Raw genomic sequence first — 20979 nt, 5'->3', positions numbered from 1 at the left:
TCACAGCACACGGAGCGCGGGGCAGCAGGGAACCCTGCGAGGGCTTGGGGGGGAGAGGGGGGAACGTTCTCAAGAGAGTCCAGAAGTGGTACGTTTATAAACATTCGGAATTTTATTTTAATTAAAAAAAAAAGGAAAGAAAAAAAAGAAAAAAAAAAAAACCAACCGAAAAAAGGAAACATCACAACCATCAACATCGTTACAGCTATTAGTCGGCGCCGCTGGGGGCTGCGCGGCGATACGAGCATGCTCACAACGAGGGGGGGCAGTTTTAGTTCGACAACCATTCTTAGAAGGGGGGAGGAGGAAAAAAGAAGTCGGCACACTACCGTTGAACTTCGTTTTAATGTTTCTCCACAAACGGTGAAAAAGACTAAAGTACAGACGAGGAATAATCATAATGTTGCGGCCAACATTATAAATATGGAATTATAAATTTAAAACATTTTCTGGTTTTAAAAAATAAATCTGGTAGTAAATGCAGCCGGGCGGGCTGTGCCGTTAGTAGGGCCGGTCTCTGCGCTCCTGGCGGTGCTCCCCCCTGCAAGCACACAGCAGTCGGTCAGTGCCACAGCCCTCCCAGCTCCGCTCCGTGGGTCTGGGGACGCTGCGCCCCGCCGGCTCCCCCTCGCCCTCCCCCCCGCCCGCTCCCCACATACTTGTCCATCTTCCCCGGGCCTCCGCGCCTTCCGCCTCTGCCTCCTCCTCCCATCTGGTCCATAAGCGGGCCGGGCGGACCCCCGGGGCCCCCTCCTCGCCGGCCCCCTCCTCCGTAGCCGCCTCGATCCATGCCCCGGCCGCCCCTGAATCCGCCTCTGTCTCCGCCGCGGCCGCCTCTGAACATCCCGCCGGGGCCGCCGCGCTCCATCATACCGCCGCCTCTGCTGCCCCGCATTCCTCCGGGGCCGCCTCTACCGCGGTCTCCACCTGAGGGAGAGGCAAAGCTTCAGAGCAGGGAGCGCCGGAGCGCCTCGCAGCCCTCCTCCCGCTCGCCGCATCGCAGCTGGGGCGCGCCGTGCTGAAAGGAGAGCCGCGGGGGGCGGCGGCACCCCGGTGCGCAGCGAAGGATGAGCTTCCGGGCACGCAGGCGGTACGGCCACGGGCTCAGGATGGCAGCGGCTGAGCTGGAGGGGGACCGAGCGGCTGATGGATGGCAGAAAGGAAAACCACAGAGCTGAGGGACGAGGGGCTCACAGAGAGGGCAGCGCCGGGGAGCAAGGAGGTGAAAGCGGTGCTCTGGAGAAGGGACGTGCGGCACAGAGCCGCGGGGAAGCGTGCGAGGGCTGCAGGCCGTGCATCCGCCTCGCAGCTCAGAGCACGGCTGCCCGGGGGGCAGGAAGCTGCCGCTCCCTCAACATCCCTACGGCGGTCACAAAACCGCCGGTGCCACCGACCCAGCCCTGCTGTGAACTCAGCCCCACGTACCTGGAGGGGGAAATGGGGGTGGGAGGAACCCTTCTGGTTTAGGAGCCTTGCACTGATTGCACTCTGTTCTCCAAGCGAAGTTCTGGTTTCCACATCCCCTACGCATAACAGAGCAGTCAGTAAGAAGCAGGATTGGGTGACACCCAGCAGCGCTGCAGGGCACAGATCCACCCGCACGCAGCAGGGGGATGTCAGGACCCGGAGCACGGCGTGCAGCCCAGCTCCCCCAGCCTGCAGCACGGGGCTGCGATGCTCCACGCTCTGGGGAGGGGAAAGAAGCTCCCCGAAGACCCAGCAAGTCGTTAGGAGAAAGACCCGCATGTCTTGGCCAGTGCCTCAGCCAGCACAGCCCCCCTGCGCTGGGATGGACGGCGTCCCACAGCCCCGCAGAAGGGAAAGGAAGGGAAGGTGTTCCGTGCAGGGAGGGCAGGCGGTACTCACGGGTTGGGGCACTGCCAGTCCCCGGCACGGTGCTGCACGCTGCCTCCAGAGGGGTTTCCCCTGGATCCCCGTGGTCCTCTGGAGGAGAAGCCTCCCCTGTCGCCACCTCTGCCTCCCATCCGGCCCATGGGACCGCTCGGCCCACCGGGGCCCCCCGGGCCTCCAGGCCCCCCAGGACCTGCAAGGAGAGCCCCGTTAACAGCGCCGGGCAGCAGCTGCAGGTGGAGGATGCTGTGCTGCAGGCTGAGCCCCGCAGGAGCCCAAGGGAAGCGGGTGTTACCTCCACGGAGAGGGGGAGGCATCCCCCGCTGATCCCGTGGGGGCATCCCACCCCTCATGCTGTTCATCGGGCCCTTCTTCCGCGCGAGGCTGACTTTGAGCTTGCTGCCCTGGAAGTCCTTCCCTAGGAGGAACACAAAGGCAAGAGCCTCATTTTGTGCTTCTGTAGAGCCCGGTATCACACACATCTTCCCGGAGCACACACAGATGCACGGAGTCCATAATCCCATGGGAAACTGCAGAGCAGAAGGGCCATCCTGAAACATCACACCCCACACTCACCATCAAACCACTCAACAGCTGTTTTGGCAGTGGATGGGTCATCATAAGAGACTGTGGCATCTCCTTTTGGTTTGCCAGTTTCTTTGTCAATGTAGAGGTGTATCATGGGCTGCCCAGTCCTCTTGTTCATCTAGCAGGACAGCAAAGCATTATTACAAGGCATCACACGTCCCTGTACACACTGAGTGGGGATTCTCTCCTCTGTTCTGCTTTTGATTTCAGATAACGGTTCCACTTGGCAACTCCGTGGTAGGAGAAAGGGCCCTCTGGCTTTACCATGCCAACCAAATGCAGGAACTGGCCCAGCAGCCTCTCCTGCAGGCTCCCACAAGAGCAGGAATTGAGCTGCAGCCTCCCCACATCCTCCTCCGCTCTCTCCACCACCCTGCTCTCTCAAGCTGTCACACATCCCACCAGCAGCAGATGCACAGAGGGATGCTTCCTCTGAGTCTGTAAGCACTGCAGCTTCTGCGTGGCTGACGGAGGAGCAGAGGGGCAAACCCTGCCGAGGTTCTGTTGGGGAGCTTGTGCTACAGGGCGGTCCCAGGCTGTGCCGACCTCACTGCCCATCAGAGCTGCTCAGCTCCATGGATGGGGCTGAATGGGACAGCTGGCAGGGAGGAGGCAGCCAAGCCCCTTCTCTGTGCTCTGTGCCATCACACACATACACACACACACACACCTCTCACCTTGACAACCCCGCACTGTTTGAAGAAGTCTGCCAGATCCTCCAGGGTCACATTATCATTGAGTCCCTGCACATACACTGAGCTGTTGTCCGAGTCCTCATCCGGGTCCATAGGTGGGCCTAGGAGGCAAACCTCAGCATCAGGCAGCGGCAGGAGGCAGCAATCCAGCAGCGCAGCACTGCCAGCACGTCAGCCCTCAGCCAGCTGCAGCTTCTCTCTCAATAAGTGCATTTACGAAGCGACACGGAACTGCAGGCGCTGAGAGCAGCGCTGAGGGCTGAGCTGCCCCGTCTGCTCCCTGCTGCAGAGCCACCCAGCATGGCCGGGACACCCAGCTGCAGTGTGAGACCTGTGCAATGGGGCAGGAGGGAGAGCCGAAGGCACAGCACGCCTCTGCAGCCTGCAGGTCCCATGCAGGGATGCTCACCCCCTCCTGCTGCAATAATTCCCTCCTTCCCTGCGCTGAGGGGGAGCTACCAAACGTGGCTGTGCAGGAGGAAGCAAAGGGCTGCGGGCAGGGGTGGCCCAGGCTGCCCAGAGAAGTGGTGGTGCCCCATCCCTGCAGACACCAAGGTGAGGGGATGGGGCTGCGAGCACTGATGGGGCTGTAGGTGTCCCTGCTGGTCGCAGGGGCGGTTGGATAAGTCGGCCTTTGAGGGCCCCTTCCGACTCAAACCATTCTAGGATCTTATAAGAGGAAGGAGACTGCTGGACAAGCGCCTACAAGCTCCAGACTGCTGCAGCCTGGGACGTGCTTTCTGCTGCTCCAGGCAGCTCCTTGGCAAGAGCCCCCAGCTCCACGGAGAAGCACAAGCATCTCCAAACACGTGTGGGCTCCCACCAGTCCAAGCGCTCTGATGAATCAGGAATAAAGAAGCAGATGAAACCTCCCCAAAGAGACTGCAAAGAGCAGAGCATCTCTGTACTCCTGCTACAGGAGGGCAAGATAAGGGGCAACATCTTCTGCGAGCTGGGATGAGCACAGCAATCTGCACGCCGCAAGCCTGGGAGGGGCCGAGCAGTGACAATTACCTAAGTCAAGGTCCGGTCCTTCCTCCATGTGTCCTGCCAGTCGGGAGAGAACCATAAGAAGCAGTGTTAGTGCAGGCCTTGCAGCTGCAGGAGCGACACACACATCACTATCTACTTATCACCACCATTCGATGGCGCTGGTTAAACTCCAACTGACCCGCACTGCAAAACCACCAGCAATGCACCTCTACGCGGCGATCGGTCCGCTGTTTTTAGCAGCCTTTCCATCCATTAACCACTATTGCACTTTTTTTTTAATGCGTTACCAGGCCAATCCGCTTTAAGCTCATTAATAAAAAGTTACTTTAAAATTATCAAATCCAAACCGTCTCTTTTCCCCAAATTACAGAAGTGGTTTCTCAATTCCTCCGCGTTACCCTGCGTCCTGTCACCGCAGACCCCTGGCACGGCCGGCAGAACCCATTACAGTCTTGTTGCAAACGTCATTTTAGCCACTTAAAACTAATACAAATTACACTTTTTTCTACAAACTGACTGCAATTTTTTTTTTTAAACACTATCCATTGTAATGCTCAAAAACTTACCACCAGGCTTATTGAAGCCACCTCGCTCTCCAGCGCTGCTGGGGGGATAAACGAAGAAATGAAGGCCTTTCCCTTTACAAAGCCAGTACCGCTCTGAGCCTCTGCGGCTCACTGGGAAGAAGGGCACTGGCTAAACATCTCCAAACAATGCATCTGTCTCTCTCTCTCTCATCTCGTCACTATGCCTTTCTTCAGGGCAGCTCGCTCAAATTTCCTTTCCATACACAACCTCGCTTGTCTGGTTCTAGACACCACTTTGCTGTCGGTACCCTTGCATTGCTTTGCATTGGTATTATCAGTGCAATACTTGGCCAAACAACAACACCACGCACCGCCTCTGAGCGCTGCGGATCGATTCCTGAGAGGCAGGGCGGGCTGCCTGCTGGTCCTCCCTCCCTGCCGTGTGTCCACAAAGCGCACCCTCAGCCTCCCAGCTCCCTGACATTAACAGTTCAAAAGGGAGGAGACGACCACACGCGATGCCCACCACAGTTCCGATGACATTCCCGCTCCAACCTCGCTATAAAGCCATACATTCAGGTCGCTACTGAACTTAACAAGTCTCTGAGGAGGAGGACTTACAGCATACGGCGAGGGCTCGGAGGCCTGGGGTGCAGCTTTGTGGGCACAGAGACCGGGACGCCAATGTGGGCACGTGCCAATGGCAGCTCGTGGCTTTCGGCAGAAGCTTCGGCCGAAGCTTTCGCTCACGAGCGCAGCTTAATTGGGAAAGGCCACCCCGAGAGCATTTGGGTGCTTGTCGCTCTTTTGGTTTGGGAAAGGCAAAAGCTGTTTGGAAGGAGACGAGCAGAGGAGGGAGAGCACCACTATACTAGCAAGTATTGCACCTCTAATACTGGAAAGAAGAGAAAAGTTGTCAATACACATTTCGAGCTGTAGCATGCAGCTTTGCCTGCTCTGGTTAAAGCACACACCGTTCATGTCACGTCTCTTGTCAAACACATACGTTTACACTTTTTGGTTACTTTTAATGTTACACAATTCTAAAGTAGTATACCTCCTCTGGTTTTATTACCAAACAACAAGTATTCAGTTACCAAAGTTACAGAAGGATTCCATTTATACAGTGAATACATTTGGTTAAAAATATTCTATGTATATTTTTCCTCTCCATATGGACACCGTGTCTAGTCCCACTTTTCATTATGCTGCCGGCTGAGTACTGAGTACGGGTACTTTTTAAGTACTGAGGTGTATACAAGGCTCTCACTTTGTAACCTGTAGCATATAAATGCGACAAAGCATGTTAAAAAGTTTCCATGTTTAACAGCCAATGAAAATATAAAATAACCGAGTCAATGAAAAAGGGCACGTTAATAACATCGAGCTCCTTACCTGCTGGGGACACTGAAATCCATCATCACAGCACGATTAGGGGCCGAGTTCCCCTGCCTGCCCCTCGGTGCTCACAGGAGGCCGCGTCCACAAAGCGGGGCCTCTTATGCTGCAGCCGGCGCCCCGTGCGCCATTTAAGGTTGGAGGCGGCGTGAAAGCCGAGGGGGGCCGGACCTGGGGCGCTCCAGAGGGGCTACAAATTTGGGGGCGTGATGATGGGCATTTCAAGTGTCTGCGTCTACTTCAAACCGTTAGAGATAAATTCACCGTGGGTGAAATCTTTATGCAGAACCGTGGAACTCGGTTCCACTCGAGCCAATCGCAGCCAGGCGCGCTCCAACACGAGCGACGCTTCTCCCTTTTCCACGTGCGGGAGGCTGAGTTCAGGTGGATTTCTCCGATAAAGATTTCAGCCCACGTCATTTCGGCAGAGCTGTGCAGAGCTGCACTGCGCCGGCTGCACGACAGACAGCGAGAGGCTGCAGCTCCAGCTGCCCTGCCCACACTGGCACCCTGCGTCCCTCCACATCCAGGGAGCACCTAGGGGCGCTCTGCACAGCTCTGCGCCGCACTGCGAGGGGATGGAACACACACAAAGCTACGTCTTCCTTCCCTTAGGAGCTTCTGGGATCGGCCCTCCTTCCTCACCTTTCTCAGAACAAACGTCACAGACGGGGAGACCAACAGCTGACCTGAAGACACAGGTTTGCCAAACCAGATTTTGCCATCAGTTAAAATGGCCAAACTGGTTTAGAGCACCTGAAAGCTCCAATTGGGGAGCAGTCCTGGAAGCCGAGCCAGAGCTGTACGTGGTCTCGGGGTCATCCTTCACACTTCAGCCAAGCTCCAAGTGTTCTGACACTCAGAGTCAGGGCTTCGGCAGCAGCAATCTGCCCCACACTACACTTAGGATGTAGCTCTGCATGCTACTGCTAAGGCTGACACGAGGTTCTGCCTGGTACAAACCTGACCTGTCAAGTTCCCCATTAGTGGGTGAGGCACAAGAAGTGAGTGACTCCTGGACTTGGCAGAAGGTTTGTGTGTGTTCAATCCAAAGTTACTGTTAAACCCCACAGAGGAACTTCACCTCTGCATGACCACGAAGGGAGCTGAAAGTTCCAGGTTTAGCAACACCCCTGGCTGCCCCGGGCCCAACCAGCTGCAGGACAGAACAAACATACATCCTGCTCCTACTTCCCCTCAGGTAATATTTCCATGGATTAGAAGCAATGCTGCTACAGAGATGTTTATCCATGGAAGTACAGCTGGGAATGTCAACCTTTCAGTCCCTTCTTTCCATTCTCAACTCCTACGGGTAAAACAGAATTAGGTAAAAGGAGAAAAGGTTTGCTCTTACCCCATTCCACCGCGTCCTCCTCCCCGCCCACCTCTGCTCATGCCTCCACGCTCATATCCCCCTCTTCCCCTGCCCCGGCTATCAGGGCCGCTCATATTCCGGTTCTCTCCTGGGCCTGAAAACCCTCCAGATTCCTGTCCATACACGTTCATGCTGCTGGGATGGTCCTGACGGAACGAGCCTGAGGAAGAGAGCAACAAAAACATCACGAGGCTGCAGACGGGTGGCTCCTGTCCCATTCCTCGCTGCCTTCAAGCACTGGAATTGGGCAGTACCGCATGGAAGCCGCTTGCTCACAGGCACTGCGTTATTCCTGGGATCTGCAGTCAGGCCCCACCGGTCTGACCTCTGCACAACGGTCACTGGGCTGCTTATATTGAGCCTTGCCCAGCCCAGCCACAATGGTATTCTGCATTTCTGTGTTTTACAACCACCCACCCACCTCCAGGGCAGCGAGGGGAGCGTGGCAGTGCTCTACTGAACCAGCCTGGCTGTTTTTCAGTGAGAAGGGGCAGAACTCAGCCATGCTGCTTTCCCTTCAGATCCTTCAGACCCAAAGTAGTGCCAAGTCTCCTTCAGAGGCAGCTCACTCAGGAGCGATGCAGACCAAGCCCTCCCACAGCAGTGCCACAGCTTTAGGCACACTCACTCTGCTGCCCATAGCTGCTGCTCTGCTGGCTGTACTGGCTTGGGGGCTGGCTGTAGGATCCAGTTTGGGGTGGGTAACTCGTTGGGGGCGGCTGCTGCGCGTAGCTGCTCTGCTGCCCATAGCTGGTCTGCTGGCTGTAGGTGTTCTGCTGCCCGTAGGTGCTCTGCTGGGAATAAGTGCTCTGATCGTAACTGCTCGGCTGTGTGGAGGAATAGCTGGAAGACAAAAGCATTTTAAAGATGGGAAGGTAAGCCAAGGCACTCAGACATGTGCATCAGGCTGCAGCAGTGGCTCACACAAGAAAGCAATGCAATTATAAGGCCTGTGTGCTACGCAAACCACTTACAAAGCTGAAGTCATCCTACAGAGGCTGCTTTGACACCAGGAAGAAAAATAAACCTATAAGCAAAATCTATCTGATCATCTGCAACACGCCTCTGGGAAAGAGCCTGAAGTGCCAGGGTAAAATCAGTGGCAACGCAGTTAACAGGCTCCCTTCTGCCTCAGCTCTGAAATATTTTTAGCTGGTGGACAATAAAACTGTTCATCCTCACAGAACCCAGCCTTCAAAGCTTCTAAAACTTAGCATCAACACTTTAAGGACACCTGAGGGGGAGAGGTGAGCCCTTCCCAAACCGTGTGTAAGGAGGCAGCTAAAGGCCACTTCCACACCTCGTACTCCATCCTTCATTGGATGCAGTGGGGAACGTTACAACCAAGGATGAGGAATAGGCTGAGGTGCTCAATGCTCTCTTTACTCGTGACTGTAGCAGTCAGACAGAGCGGCTGAAAACTGCGTGGAAGAAAAGGATCTGGAAGTGTCAACTTCCTGCTGAATGTGAGCTGCACCTCGAGTACTGTGCTCAGCTTTGGGCCTCTTACTACACAAAAGACATTGAGGCCGTGGAGAGCATCCAGAGAAGGGCAATGGAGCCGAGTGGGTTGGAGCACAGCTCTGCAGGGAGTGGCTGAGGGAACAGGGATGGGTCAGCCTGGAGAAGAGGAGACTCCAGCAACAGAATCATAGAACTGTTTGAGTTGGAAGGGATCTTTAAAGGACAACTGGTTCAACCGTACTGAACAGGGACACCTACAGCCTGATCAGGGGCTTAGAGCCCCGTTTCCCTGACCTTGGGTGTCCGCCCCATAGGACAGGGCACCACAACCTCTCTGGGCAACCTGTGCCAGTCCTTCCCTACTCTAATAGTACAAAACCTTTTTCCAACGTAAATCTGCCCTCGAAACCACTTCCTCTTGTCCTATCACCGCGGACCCTGCTAAAATGTCTTTCCCTTTTTTCTTATGTTCCTCCCATCCCCTCCCCCCACCCCACCTTTAGAAACTGAAAGGCTGCTCTCAGGTCTCCCTGGAGGTTCAGGTTGGATATTAGGAAACATTTTTTTCTCTGGAAAAGTGGTGACTCATTGGCACAGGCTGCCCAGGCAGGCGGTGGAGTCACCACCCCTGGAGATGTTCCAGAACTGTGGAGATGCAGCACTGAGGGACGTGGTTTAGTGGCCACGGAGGTGATAAACTGATAGTTGGACTCAATGATCATAGAGGTCCTCTCCAACCTTAATGATCCCATGATTCTGTGATTCAACCCTTGCCCTACCTCTGCAGCTAGTACCACTCCAAAGAACCACCCCTTCCTCCTCCCAGGATGCTCAACCTCTTTCTACACTCGTTTACCTAAAAAGCCTTGAGAAAAAATCCTTTTGCCCCAGTTAACCTCAGAGCTCCCATGCTAGTTGCAAGAGGCTTCGCTTTCTGAAAGGATTACCTGGTAGGAGGATAGGAGGGAGGTGCAGTAACTGGCTGCATCGGGTAGCTGGCAGGCACCTGGGGGTAGCTGTAGTTGCTCTGCCCATAGCCGAGGCTGGGCTGGCTGTAGCCTGTTGTGCTCGATGGTGGTTGGCTGCTCTCTGCTGGTTTGCTGCCATCTTGGGGTCTGAAAGTAATAATGAACAATAAGGAGACAGAAGCACAGAGCTCCACAGGTGAAAGCACCAGAGGTGTAAGATCCCTTGTGGCAGGACGGTACTTTCTTTGGGAAGGGTGACAACAGCACATTAGTGCTGGTCACTCAATAGCAGCTCGTGCACACATGCTGAGCACTGAACATTTTGCCCACTGCACAGTGCCACCAAGAAACAACATCCTGAACTGAGAGCACTTGGAGAGCATCACAGCTTCTGTTTGCCAGCTGCATTATGAAACCTACAGCGAGGGGCTCAGACTTTGGCTCTTGGAACAGAAGATGTGAAACTGCCAGGAAAGTCGGTCAGCAGCGCTGCCCCTCTGCTCTGCTTTGCACAATGCTTGTCAACGATTAGCTCCAAAGCAGCAAGAAATGCTGCCACTTAAAGGCACCATTGTTCGGTTTAGAATCCAGTGCAAGCAGATATTGCCCCACATACGTTATCTGATGAAAGGGAGAGGATGCTTAGCATTAACTCTCAAGGCCTGGAAATAAAGAGAACTCTTTGCATGCAGTTTGCATGTCCCCTTCCTTTTAGATTAGTTGCCTTCCGCTTAGAATTTCAAAGTGTTTATCAGAGCTAAATGAAAAAAAAGAACTGAGCTACTTTTATTGTACAAGCTGGGAAGAATATTTAAAATACACCAAGATTCATACTTAAGTGTAATCTGAGAGACGCAGCCAGGTCTGTGTCATGCTCTGGCCTTGTTACTCAGGAGCAGTTACTGCAAACATCAGGTAAATGAACAAAGCAGTTCTGACTGGCTTCTAAGTTTCCATTCCACATTCTAAACCTGTAATATCTTGAGCAGACAATGAAGTTGAACATGCTACTGACAGTGCCCAGACACAAGAGATTTAAAAAGGAAGTTGTCTTCAGCATGTGCAGCCGCTTAAGAAATCACAGGGCACAGCATCATCCCAACCACCCCGTGACTCAAGCAAAATGGTCCATTTTCTGGTCCAGATCATGAGTCAAGCACCCATTTGTGCTGCTCAGTTGCTCTCTCAGTAGCAGCGCTGACTCACTGTGCCACAACAGAAGCACCTACACAGCTTCTTCCAGCTCTGAAAATGTTGCGGGATCGGCTGCAGCAAGAGCAAAGCTTAACTGTAACAGGCAGAGAAGAACTGGAAGCAAAACCAGCGGGGCCTCCGTTCAGGTGGCGGTGCCCTCAGCATGTCAGCAGGGCAACACAGCCTCAGGAGAAACAGAAACACAACGTTACCTCGGGGGAATGGCCGCAGGTGGCTGCTGCCCATAGGCTGGGTAGGCAGGCTGGGTGCCGTAGGACGGCGCTGCGTAGGAAGCCTGGGTGGTGGTAACCGTGGCAGTGCTGGTGTCGTAGGCGGCCGTGCCGTAGCCCTGGACAGGCTGACTGTACGCTGGGGGGGCGGTCGGGGCCGTGTAACCTGCAACAAACCACAGCCTCGTCACCACACCAGCACGGCCCCCTCGCTCCAGACGCTCTGCTGTCTCACTCCTGGTGGATGGGAGCTCAGAGATGGCGCTGCTGCAGAGCCCTCACAGCTGGCCCGAGCGTGCCGCACCAACCCACAGCATCCCTTTGCCTCCCCAGCAAAGCCCCCGCTCCAGGAACCCTCAGGCCTGCCCCACAAACACCCCCCCGCCCCCACTGCACACCCCAGGAGCCTTCTGGAGGCCAGCCTGCCGCCAGCATCCAAGGGCCGTTTGTCCGCAGCACCTGAGGCTCCCTGCTAATGCAGCACAGCAGGGCAGGCTGAGGCACAGCGCCTTCTTTTGTCCAGTGGGCCGCACAAAGCTCCTCCTGGCTTTACAGCCAAAGAAATGCAACTAATTGGAAAAGCACAGCCCCATCCTGGCAGCTTCTTTGAGAAACCAAAGCACAAAAGTGCACCAGGCAGACAGAGAAGTCTTTCTGAGCCCTTTGTAAGCATCACTTCAAACAGCAATTCCAGAAACTGAAGGAAAGCACTTTACAGTTGCTTCAGCTTAAGAGAAAGGTCAGGAGCCGCCTTGTGTGCCGGTCTGTAAGACGTTTCACGTCCCCTCACTTCTCCCACGATTCCAGTCTGCTTCAGCTTTTTAGCCCAGCGCTCTCAGATTTATTTCTGAACAGTTTTACAGGAATATCCCGGAGCGCAGCTCTGCTTAGATCAGTGCTCCCAGCAGCTGTTGCTAGGTAATTCAGCTGACCACTGGGCTTGTCAACAAAGATGAACAACAAACCAAGAATTACCATAGTGGCTTTTTTATAGTTAAGAAGCACGCAAGCTGGTTTTCCAATTATGAAACAAAGATTTGCATGAAAAGCTACCAATTAAAAATTTTGTTAGCAAAAGCTCATTTACTAAAGTATAAAAAAATCAATTGCTAAAAAGCAGCCAACAGTCTTACTGAAGTGATCTTAATTGCATCAATTAAGGTAACAGCTTCTCCATCGCTCCACATTTTGTATTAAACACAGGACTTGTGTCCTACTCATTACACAGCACATCAGGCAAACCGTGCTGCAGGCTTTTTATTTTGATTCCCCCCTTTCCAAAATGAAAGCACTCCCAGCAGAACGAAGCGTGAGCTCCTGCTGAAGCACAACCACCTCCCTGTGCTCTGCAGGTAACCTGCTGGAAAATCAGGGTCCTCAAAGCAGGAAGTGGAGACGAAGAGAAGTGAAAGGAGAAGCGGGCGCAGCAAACACAACCAAGCTGCAACACCCTGCCGTGTGCTTTGCTCCTGAGCCTTCCACTCGGTCCCAGCACGCTGACGAGGGGCTCTGAGTAGGAAGAAGTCTTTCCCTCTGCTCCATCTGCAAGCGCCAGTCCCAAGCTGTTCCCTCTGCCTGCTGCCCTGCATGCTTCTCACATCACCACCCTCTGAACGCTGTGGAGCAGTTTCCCCATCGTGCTCCTGCCGAGCTGGAAGCAGGGAAGCTCCCTTTCTACCAGCACAGGAATTGCTGGCAGGCAGTTTTCTCGGTTGCTCAGCCGTGCCTGGCTGCTCAGAGCGTCACTGCAGAGCGGGACTGAGGGGAATTTAAACAGGACTGAGTGATAGGGCTTTTAGTGCCTCAGACAAAATTTAACAGCCCAAACCCTTCAACGTGAGCCACACGGTGCTTCCACATGACAGCTGAAGGAATCCTTACTGTAAGTGGCTGAAGCCTGACCACTTATTAAAAAAACCCACCTGCTGTTTGCAGTACGGTCTGACACGTGTGCCACTGAAACCACAGCCCTGGGGAGCAGCACACAGGGACAGCCCTCCTCCAGAAAGGGGCCCTCGTGGTGCCACCGTGGGCAGCGCTGCCCTTTTACATCACCTGAGTGGGTTTGCTAATTGCAGGCTCTGCACAGGCATTAGAATAAAAAGGAGAAAATTATCCTGAACGTTAAAGCTTCGGCTATGATGGAGCATTTCCCTCGTGCAGGCAGCACGGCAGGAAGCATTTGCACCAGAGAAAGAAAAGGCGGTGATTTAACATCCTGCTGGCCTGAATTCTCATTTCAGCCACTTAGCTTCAATGCTTTGCAAACCCTCAAGAGCTGTACTTCTGAGGGGGCCATTTGCACAGCATCACTTCTCCCTCCTCCTCCCAGCAGTCAGTAACACAAATGGCGAATCTGCAGGACAGATATTGTAAGAGAAGAGCAATGGGAGAATTCTGATGGCCTCCTGTAAGAAGTGCTGTTGCACGGCTCAGTTTCCTCACAAACCATCCACGCCTGTGAGCAAAACCCTCATTGAAGTCCAGGAATCCTTCACCGGAGGGGAAGCTTTCAGGATTCGGTCCTCAGAGAACAGCAACTAAACGCCGTAGTCAAAGAGGCTCATTCTGAAACAAGCAGGCTTCAGGCCAGCCAGCAGCAGTTCTCAGAGCTCCCTCCTGATTCAAGCTGTGCTAGAGGCTCTCCACAGGATCCTGGTGCCCAAGGGAGGCTGACTCCTGCTTGGCACAGACACCTCCCAGCAGAGGTCCAGAGAAAGGGAAGCAGGGGCTGCTCAGCCTGCTTCCTTTTGGTGTAACAGCTTACTGGGGCAGACAACGCAGCTGAGGGAGTATTTACTTCCAATTCTGAGCAGTGGGAGCTGGTTATCTTTACAGAGCTGCTCCCATCTACTTAAACTAGATTTAGACTTGGAGATTTGAAATCATATTTTCATCCCCAAATGATGATGTTGGAAAGCCAATAACTGTAACAGATGCAGCTGTTTATTTACTCTTGCAATTCATGCTTACATCTCGCAGTGATTACACAGCAACCCACAACCACAGCCTTGATGGTGCCCATTAATCCCCTTATTCACTTGCTGCTGGGAGCTGCAGAGCAGCCTGCAGGCTCTGACCCTGAGGGGTTGGACAAGGGGACTCCAGGTCACCTTCTGCAGCCACGGCAGGAAAGAGGAAGGCGAGGAGGCTGCAGAGGTCCCAGGCCCAGCCTGAGGCATGGTCCCAACAGGCCGTGTCTGCACTGTATTGGAATTTCCCCAACAACGGTGGATTCTTAAAAAAAATAGTAAGACAAAAAGTCACTTTGCTTTAAGCTAACTGGAGAACTGCAGTAATTCCTCTGCCAACAAAAAGCGACGAGAAAAATAAATTGAAATTCAAGTGCAAACACAGCTCGTCTTTTAGGGCATTAGGATCTGTGCTCCAGGCAGCACCACAGGCTGTTTGGGATGAGAAGCCAGAACTGGTGTTGAGCAGAGGCAGTGATGGACAGACAGGCCTTCAGTGCCATCAGCCCCATTTGCACAGCTCCGGCTCCTGGAGGAGAGGCAGGCAGAGGAAGAATAAACACAACCTGGCACTCTGCCTCGAGAGCAACACCGACAGCTCCGCCACGGACAAGTGCTGCACGGGTTGAGGCAAATCATACTTGAAGGCCTGAAAAAAGAAAACCTTTCATTTGGCCACTTCCTGAGTTTTCTTTTCTTAGATGAAAAGAAACCAAAGTGTTTCGCCTAAAAAGCAGCTGTGCAGAAGAGATGCCTGGCATTGTTATTAATCCAGGAAATATACTGTTGGAGAGCAAGCACAAACACAATCCTTGCAGGAATGATTAAAGGACTCCAACGTTCCCAAGAAAAATCTGGGAAGCCCACAAAACAAGCTTTCTGCCCATTTAAGCGCACGGATTGTTAAAGGGAAGGAGAAATCCAGCAGATAACTGTTAAAATCCTCATCCTGCAGGATACCTGCCAGGCAGATATTTTCCTCACCCATGTAGTTTAAGTGCTATGTAACTGGACACACTGTAGGATAGAGCTTTCTTTCTCTCTGCCTCTTCCTTGGAAGCATTCCCCAGCAGCTTTGTGGCCAGGTACCCACAAGCACACTGCCTGCCTGCTCTGGTATTGCCACGCTCCAGGAAATACTTCACAAGGCTGCCACTCTGAGAGACGTTTGCAACCAAGGATGAATCTGCAGAAAACGGTACCCCAAGCACTGCTGGAAGGAAAACTAGTTCTCTTTTTCAAAGCCTCCTGAGATTTTAAGCCAAATGTATCGAAAGTGAATGATGTCTCAACAGTTTCTTTCAGATGCTAAAGACATTCGTATGTACAAAATTTCAGTTCAAAGAGCACATGTTGAAATAGTGGAGAGAGCGTTTATGAGCACGTGGAGTATGCACCCGCACTGCAAATCCAAAGACATCACACGAAACATGCAGAGATGGCGGTCAGGACATCTGGACACGTCTAACCATGCTGTTTACCCTTTAGGGAATAGTAAAACAGTGGTGTTATGTTCACCTGAAACATCTCAGCACGCCTGTCCTGGGTGCTTAGGAAGCTTCCTGCACAAAGTGCACCTCCCAGCCTATTCAAAGCTGCTCCTTACAGAAACGTGCAGACTGCAGACAGCACTGCAGCCCAGCACACTCTTAGTGCACATAATGCAAGTTTTTGGTGCTAAAGCAAGGGACACCTAAAGGGTTAACACTGCAAGTTTAGACAGGATGAGATGGCGTTTTCCATGCAAGAGTGAGCAGGATAGTCAAACCTGTACTGGTCCCTTCTACTGTGGGAAGCACAAGACAAAAAGTAGAGGGTACACTATCAGAAGAGGCATACATCACTGTCACTGGTTTGATTTTCAGGCAGGGGAGTGCTCAGGACACGGACTCAGTGGGCCCAAGAGCAGCCAGAACAGGCACTCGCGAGGAGCGCTGCTGGGCAGCCTGTGTTTGCTGCGCTCTTTTGAAGTACAGCCCATTCTGCAGCCATGCTCAGCTCCACAGCATGAACCAGCACCCAAAAGGCTCCCTGAAAAAATGAAACGGCTCCATTTACTTGCTCAGGGCGTTCAGCCCACCCACGCCTTCGCATCGTTTGAACCTGCAGGCTCCCAAGGAAGAAAGCCCTTCCCACAACACAGTTTGGGCCGCAGCTCCCCGACACAGAGCTGAGCCCAAGTCCTTCCCCAGCACCACCAGCCCTGCAGCTCTTACCAGCGGGGGGCTGCCCATAGGACGTGGCATACGCAGTCTGCCCATACGTTGCAGTTGTCTGAGGCTGTGTGTAGCTGGCATCGGTGGGCTGTCCGTAAGTCCCGTAGCTCTGCTGCCCGTAGGTCTGCTCCAAAGATGAGAGAGATTTAATTTGTGAGCAGAAACAACTCGCCCGTGTCTCACAGATACACACAGATTGTTTTGGTGCTGCACACAGACTGGGGGGATCTGTGTTACCTGGTTTACTGAAAGCAATCTGAGTCAAGCCAAGGCTACTCTGAAAGATTGGGCGCTACTGCAAATTTCAGTTCAGATCTGTAATGAAGTTACAAATGCAATTTTTCAATGCCAGGACCAGAGGAGCAGCCCCTTACACATTCACAAAACACGTGTGCTCTATGTGAAGAGAAACAGGACAGCATCCAGCTCCTCAAAACTGCCCAGGCACATGGCTACATTCGCAGGTGCCTCCTGAGAGCTAACCTGCAACACTGGAGTGGGGCTGTCCAGAGCGCAGAGCTGCACGAAGCAAGACATCAGCTACTTCAACTAGCATTCACCAGAAGAAATCTGGTTCAGCTTTCAGTGAAGTTATTTCGAATATTCTTCACATCCACCAGCCAACATCTGTCAGAACCAGCTTATGTGGGCACCTGAGGATGGGTTCAGCAGGAGCCACGCCGCCCCAGCACCCTGGCATTCAGCGAGGGATCAGCTCTCACCCCACAGCCTGCCCCAAGCCCAGCCCAAAGGAGTGCTGCTGCCTTGCTCAGCCCTGAGCTCAGCTCTGCAAAGCAACCCTCTGGCTGCAGCAGGCGGTGTGAGGAGACTGGATCAGTACAGAGCTGCTGATGCTGTGGTTTCGCCAGCTTAAGAGCCCACAGCCCACTGTCCGTCAGCCTGAACCTCGGGCACCAGCCAGCTGCCAACAGCTGTGTGCTCAGCAGTTAGGTTTGGGGGAAAGCCTAGTTGGAGCTCAAGCAGCACTAAGACAAACCTCAGTGTCCAGATTTTCAGAGAATTAAATGCCTGTGTGACTTCTGAGCCAGCCTCCCTGGCTCACGAGCAGTACAGATCTTAATCAAGCCAACAGATTTCAAAGACAAAAACTTTGATCAGACTGAAATCTCCACTGCCTGTGGAAGCTCACTGCGCCCAGAGGCACGAGATGCTGCAAACCTCATGTGGCAACTTACCTGCTGCTGAGTATGAGCTGTTAGCCTTGCACTAAAGGATGCTGAAGCCTCCTGTTCATATGCCCGCCAGCCTGCTTACACCTCCTGTGCTTGGACCTGTGCTTTCAGCAGCAGTTCTCGCAATTTGTCTCTCTCAACACACTTACTCAAAATGAAAAGTATTGTCATTTTCAACTCAGCTGACCCAGATGTCAAAACTCCTCCTGTAACAGCGGTGCTTTTGCAGAGGCATCTGTGCAGCCTCACCTGCCACAGGCTGGCAGCTGTGGGCAGCAGCACAAAGCCCTGTTAGCTCTGCTCTGTAATGCTCCAGCACAACAGCTTTTGTGTGCAGAATACAGAAACGCTTTTGGGTGGCAGGATCTCCCTTTCAAATAAACCACTCTCTAGAGATGCTGGGGAAAGTCAACCAAGTTGACTTCAAAAACCACACTGGTACTTTGCAGATAACTGTGGTTTCAGTAACTTGAATCCTAAGGATTCAAAAAAAAAAAAAAAGCATAACTCATCTTCAAAAGATCACCATCAGTTTGCAGTCCAGCCAACTAACAATACTAATAGCTTTAACTACAATAGCTCCATGAAAAAGAAGGAAATCTATCCTCTCCTAACTTTTCCAACTGCGGCCATCGCACAAAAGGCAACTTCCCCTTCCTTTTTCTCTCTCTCCTACACCACCAAGTAAAACACCCACTGACATGTAAGTGTCAAACGTACACCAAGAATTAGGCTTTTATTCCTCTTGGCAACAACTGGGATATGTTAACAAGGAACGTGGAAGCTCCCGGACATTGAGGTGCTTTAAGCACGCAGCGCAGGCTGTGTGGGAAGCTACAAGACAGCTCCTAATGACAGATTCTGATGCTGCTCAGAGCTGAAAGATGGCAGCTGGGATCCCAAGAAGGGTCAGAACCCCTGCTATGCTTTACCTGCGTGGTCTGTGCGTATCCTTGGGCTGGCTGAGGTGCGTACGCGCTGTAGCTGCAAAATGAATTTGAAGATATTTACAATGCATCCCAGTGCTCGTGCAGTACATGCATCACACAACAGCTTTCTACAGCCAAATGCTTTCTGCGTTTGTGCTGAAGTGTTTAAATTGTGAAAGCAGCACATAAACCAAAGGAAAACCAAAGATTTGTAAGGCATACCTGAGCTAAGACTAAACCACAATTACTGCACGCTTACATCACAACTTTTTACAACAGAAGAGTAAGACCATAATGCTACTTACCCCTGCTGAGCTGCAGCTTGGCTATAGGTGCTATAATCTACAAGAAAAAAAAAAAAGAAGGAAAGAAAGGTTGACAAAGACTTAACAAAATTAACAGTGTAACGGCACAGCAGCTGGAATTTCCTCCCACAGCTTGAAAGAACTGCTATAAACCCCTGGAAACCTGGTTTCAAAAGAGTAAAGTAAATGCACTTTCTCAACCTTTTTGAAGGAAACGAAACCTCTCTTCCCTTCATTGTTTCTGCTGTCTGCAGCAGCAGCTTTGATCTCGAATGACCCCACTTTAATTTAACTGCCACCTTGGGTAGCACCCAAGGGACTGGTAGTGGGGTTTGGAACAAAAGAAACACAGGGGCTGACACTCACAAAAACCCCGTTTCAAAGGGCCAGGTTGTAAGTCCTTGAGGCTGTAAGAAACACAGCGCTTCACTCCTTCTATTTCACTTTCAAGGACACCAACGCATCACTGGAAACTTCTAACTCTTTTCCCCGGGAGGGTTTGAGACCAGCAGCTGGCAGCAATTCCTTCTCCCAAGTCCCAGCCCATGCCAATACTGTGATTTAGAGGACTGAAATCCAGAAAATCCAACCAGAAAAAACAATCCTCTGCTGAACTGGCTTGCTGCTAGGGATGGAAAATGCATGCAGATGGCAATTACAAGGCTATATTTGAAACGATTACAGCTCCTACGGGCACGCTTTCCCTCCAAGTCACCAAGCATTTCCAGGTCCCACCTAGAGCAAATGGCAGCAACGACTCCATCCCTAAAACCAAACCTTTCCTGCAGCTCCTCCAGCTCTCCCAGGACCAGAAAGGTCCCAAGGACAGAGATCAGGAAGGGGTTCAGACTTTCCTCATAGCACCCTGAGCTGGGATCAAAAACCAAACGTGCACAGAGCTCTGCTCAGAGCCAGGCAGCCCCACGCAGAAAAAAGTTCTGGCATTTCTGCTGCCACCACACCTTGTGTTAAACTGGTCTCTACTGAAAAAAAACGAGGACTGCGAGTTTGCAGAGCCTGCCTGAAGACTTCCTACAGCCCTCCATTCTCCCTAGCGCACAACATTACCACCTGCCACCACTGCAGCTGACGGAACAGCAGGAATCGCGTTAAAAATTCAGTTTTCATCCACCGCAAGCTTTTAATAAACCACGGGATGGGTCGGAAGGAACCTGAAGCACAGCTCAGCCCCAAGCCTGGGCTGCTGTCCCCAGAAGCTCAGGCTGCCCAGCGCCCGCGTAACGGAGCCGCACCGCGGATGGAGCGCACACAGCTCCGCACACCTCCAGCACCTCGCCGCCCTCCCAACACACCATTCCTTCATAACTGCCTGCCCAAACCTCCGTTATTTGAGCCTAAAGCTCCCACCCGCACGCAGCCCCAACGACCGTTCTCTCCCACGGCGGGGAGCGGCTCCGAGGCCCTCGCCGCGACACACAGAGAGCAGCAAAGGCCTCGCACCGCTTTCTGAGCGCCGCAAACCCTCCGGCCCCGCAGCGGGACGGGACGGCCCGACACCCGCGCACACCGCGCCGAGGCCCGACAGGCCCGCCTGACCGCAGCGCTGAAGGCCCAACGCCCCCTGCACGGCTCGGGATGCCCTCAGGCCGAGGTGCTCGACAGCGGCTCAAGGCCCGATCCGCGACCCCGCGGCCCAGCCGCCCGCCTTGTGCAGCTCATCGACCCGCGCCGCCCCGCTCACCCGTCGACGCCATTTTCTCTCCTTCCTCCTCCGCGCTCCCAACGTCCGGCCGCCGCGGCCGCCGCGCGCTGCGCATGCGCGGCCCCGCCCGGCGGGACGTACCACTGCGGGGAGGCGGCGTGGGGGGGGAGGGGCAGAGAGAAGAGGTGATTCGACTTCGGCGGCGGGGGGCGCTGTGGTGGGCGGAGCGCTGGGCTTCCCCCCCCGCGCTGAGCAGCGGGTGGTGCGGCCCGCCGCCGTTACGGAGCGTCGCGCAAGGGCGGTACGAGGGGAGAGGCGTGGCTTCAAGGAGGCGTGGCTTCAAGGAGGCGTGGCCAGTGAGTGACGTCACGTCAGTTGGCGGGATGGGGGAAGCCGCCGTGTCACACGTGGCGTGGGG

General features: G+C 53.4%; 1 protein-coding gene across 2 annotated transcripts; it reads right to left on the bottom strand.

Annotated features, from left to right (window-relative positions):
- Positions 1-89: 89 nt before the first annotated feature.
- On the bottom strand, positions 90-20668 carry EWSR1 (EWS RNA binding protein 1). 2 transcript variants are annotated; one of them, XM_042886194.1, is made up of 17 exons: positions 20601-20668; positions 18899-18935; positions 18597-18648; positions 16472-16595; positions 11266-11449; positions 9839-10006; positions 8056-8270; positions 7407-7587; positions 4694-4731; positions 4149-4181; positions 3117-3235; positions 2428-2557; positions 2147-2269; positions 1867-2044; positions 1426-1523; positions 660-927; positions 90-541 (listed from the first exon to the last, which is right to left on the bottom strand). In XM_042886194.1, the coding sequence occupies exons 1-17, from the start codon at positions 20611-20613 to the stop codon at positions 502-504; spliced, it is 2001 nt and encodes a 666-aa protein (XP_042742128.1). In that variant the 5' UTR covers positions 20614-20668; the 3' UTR covers positions 90-501. The 2 variants fall into 2 exon arrangements, with proteins under 2 accessions (XP_042742128.1, XP_042742129.1); XM_042886195.1 differs by having other exon boundaries at positions 4694-4728.
- Positions 20669-20979: the final 311 nt, after the last annotated feature.

The sequence above is a fragment of the Lagopus leucura genome, unplaced genomic scaffold (genome assembly GCF_019238085.1).
Source record: "Lagopus leucura isolate 7727_CA_CO unplaced genomic scaffold, USGS_WTPT01 Super-Scaffold_100055, whole genome shotgun sequence".
Classification (NCBI taxonomy): Eukaryota; Metazoa; Chordata; class Aves; order Galliformes; family Phasianidae; genus Lagopus; species Lagopus leucura.
The sequence above is the reverse complement of the archived record's forward strand: the minus strand, read 5'-3'. Positions and strand labels throughout refer to the sequence as shown.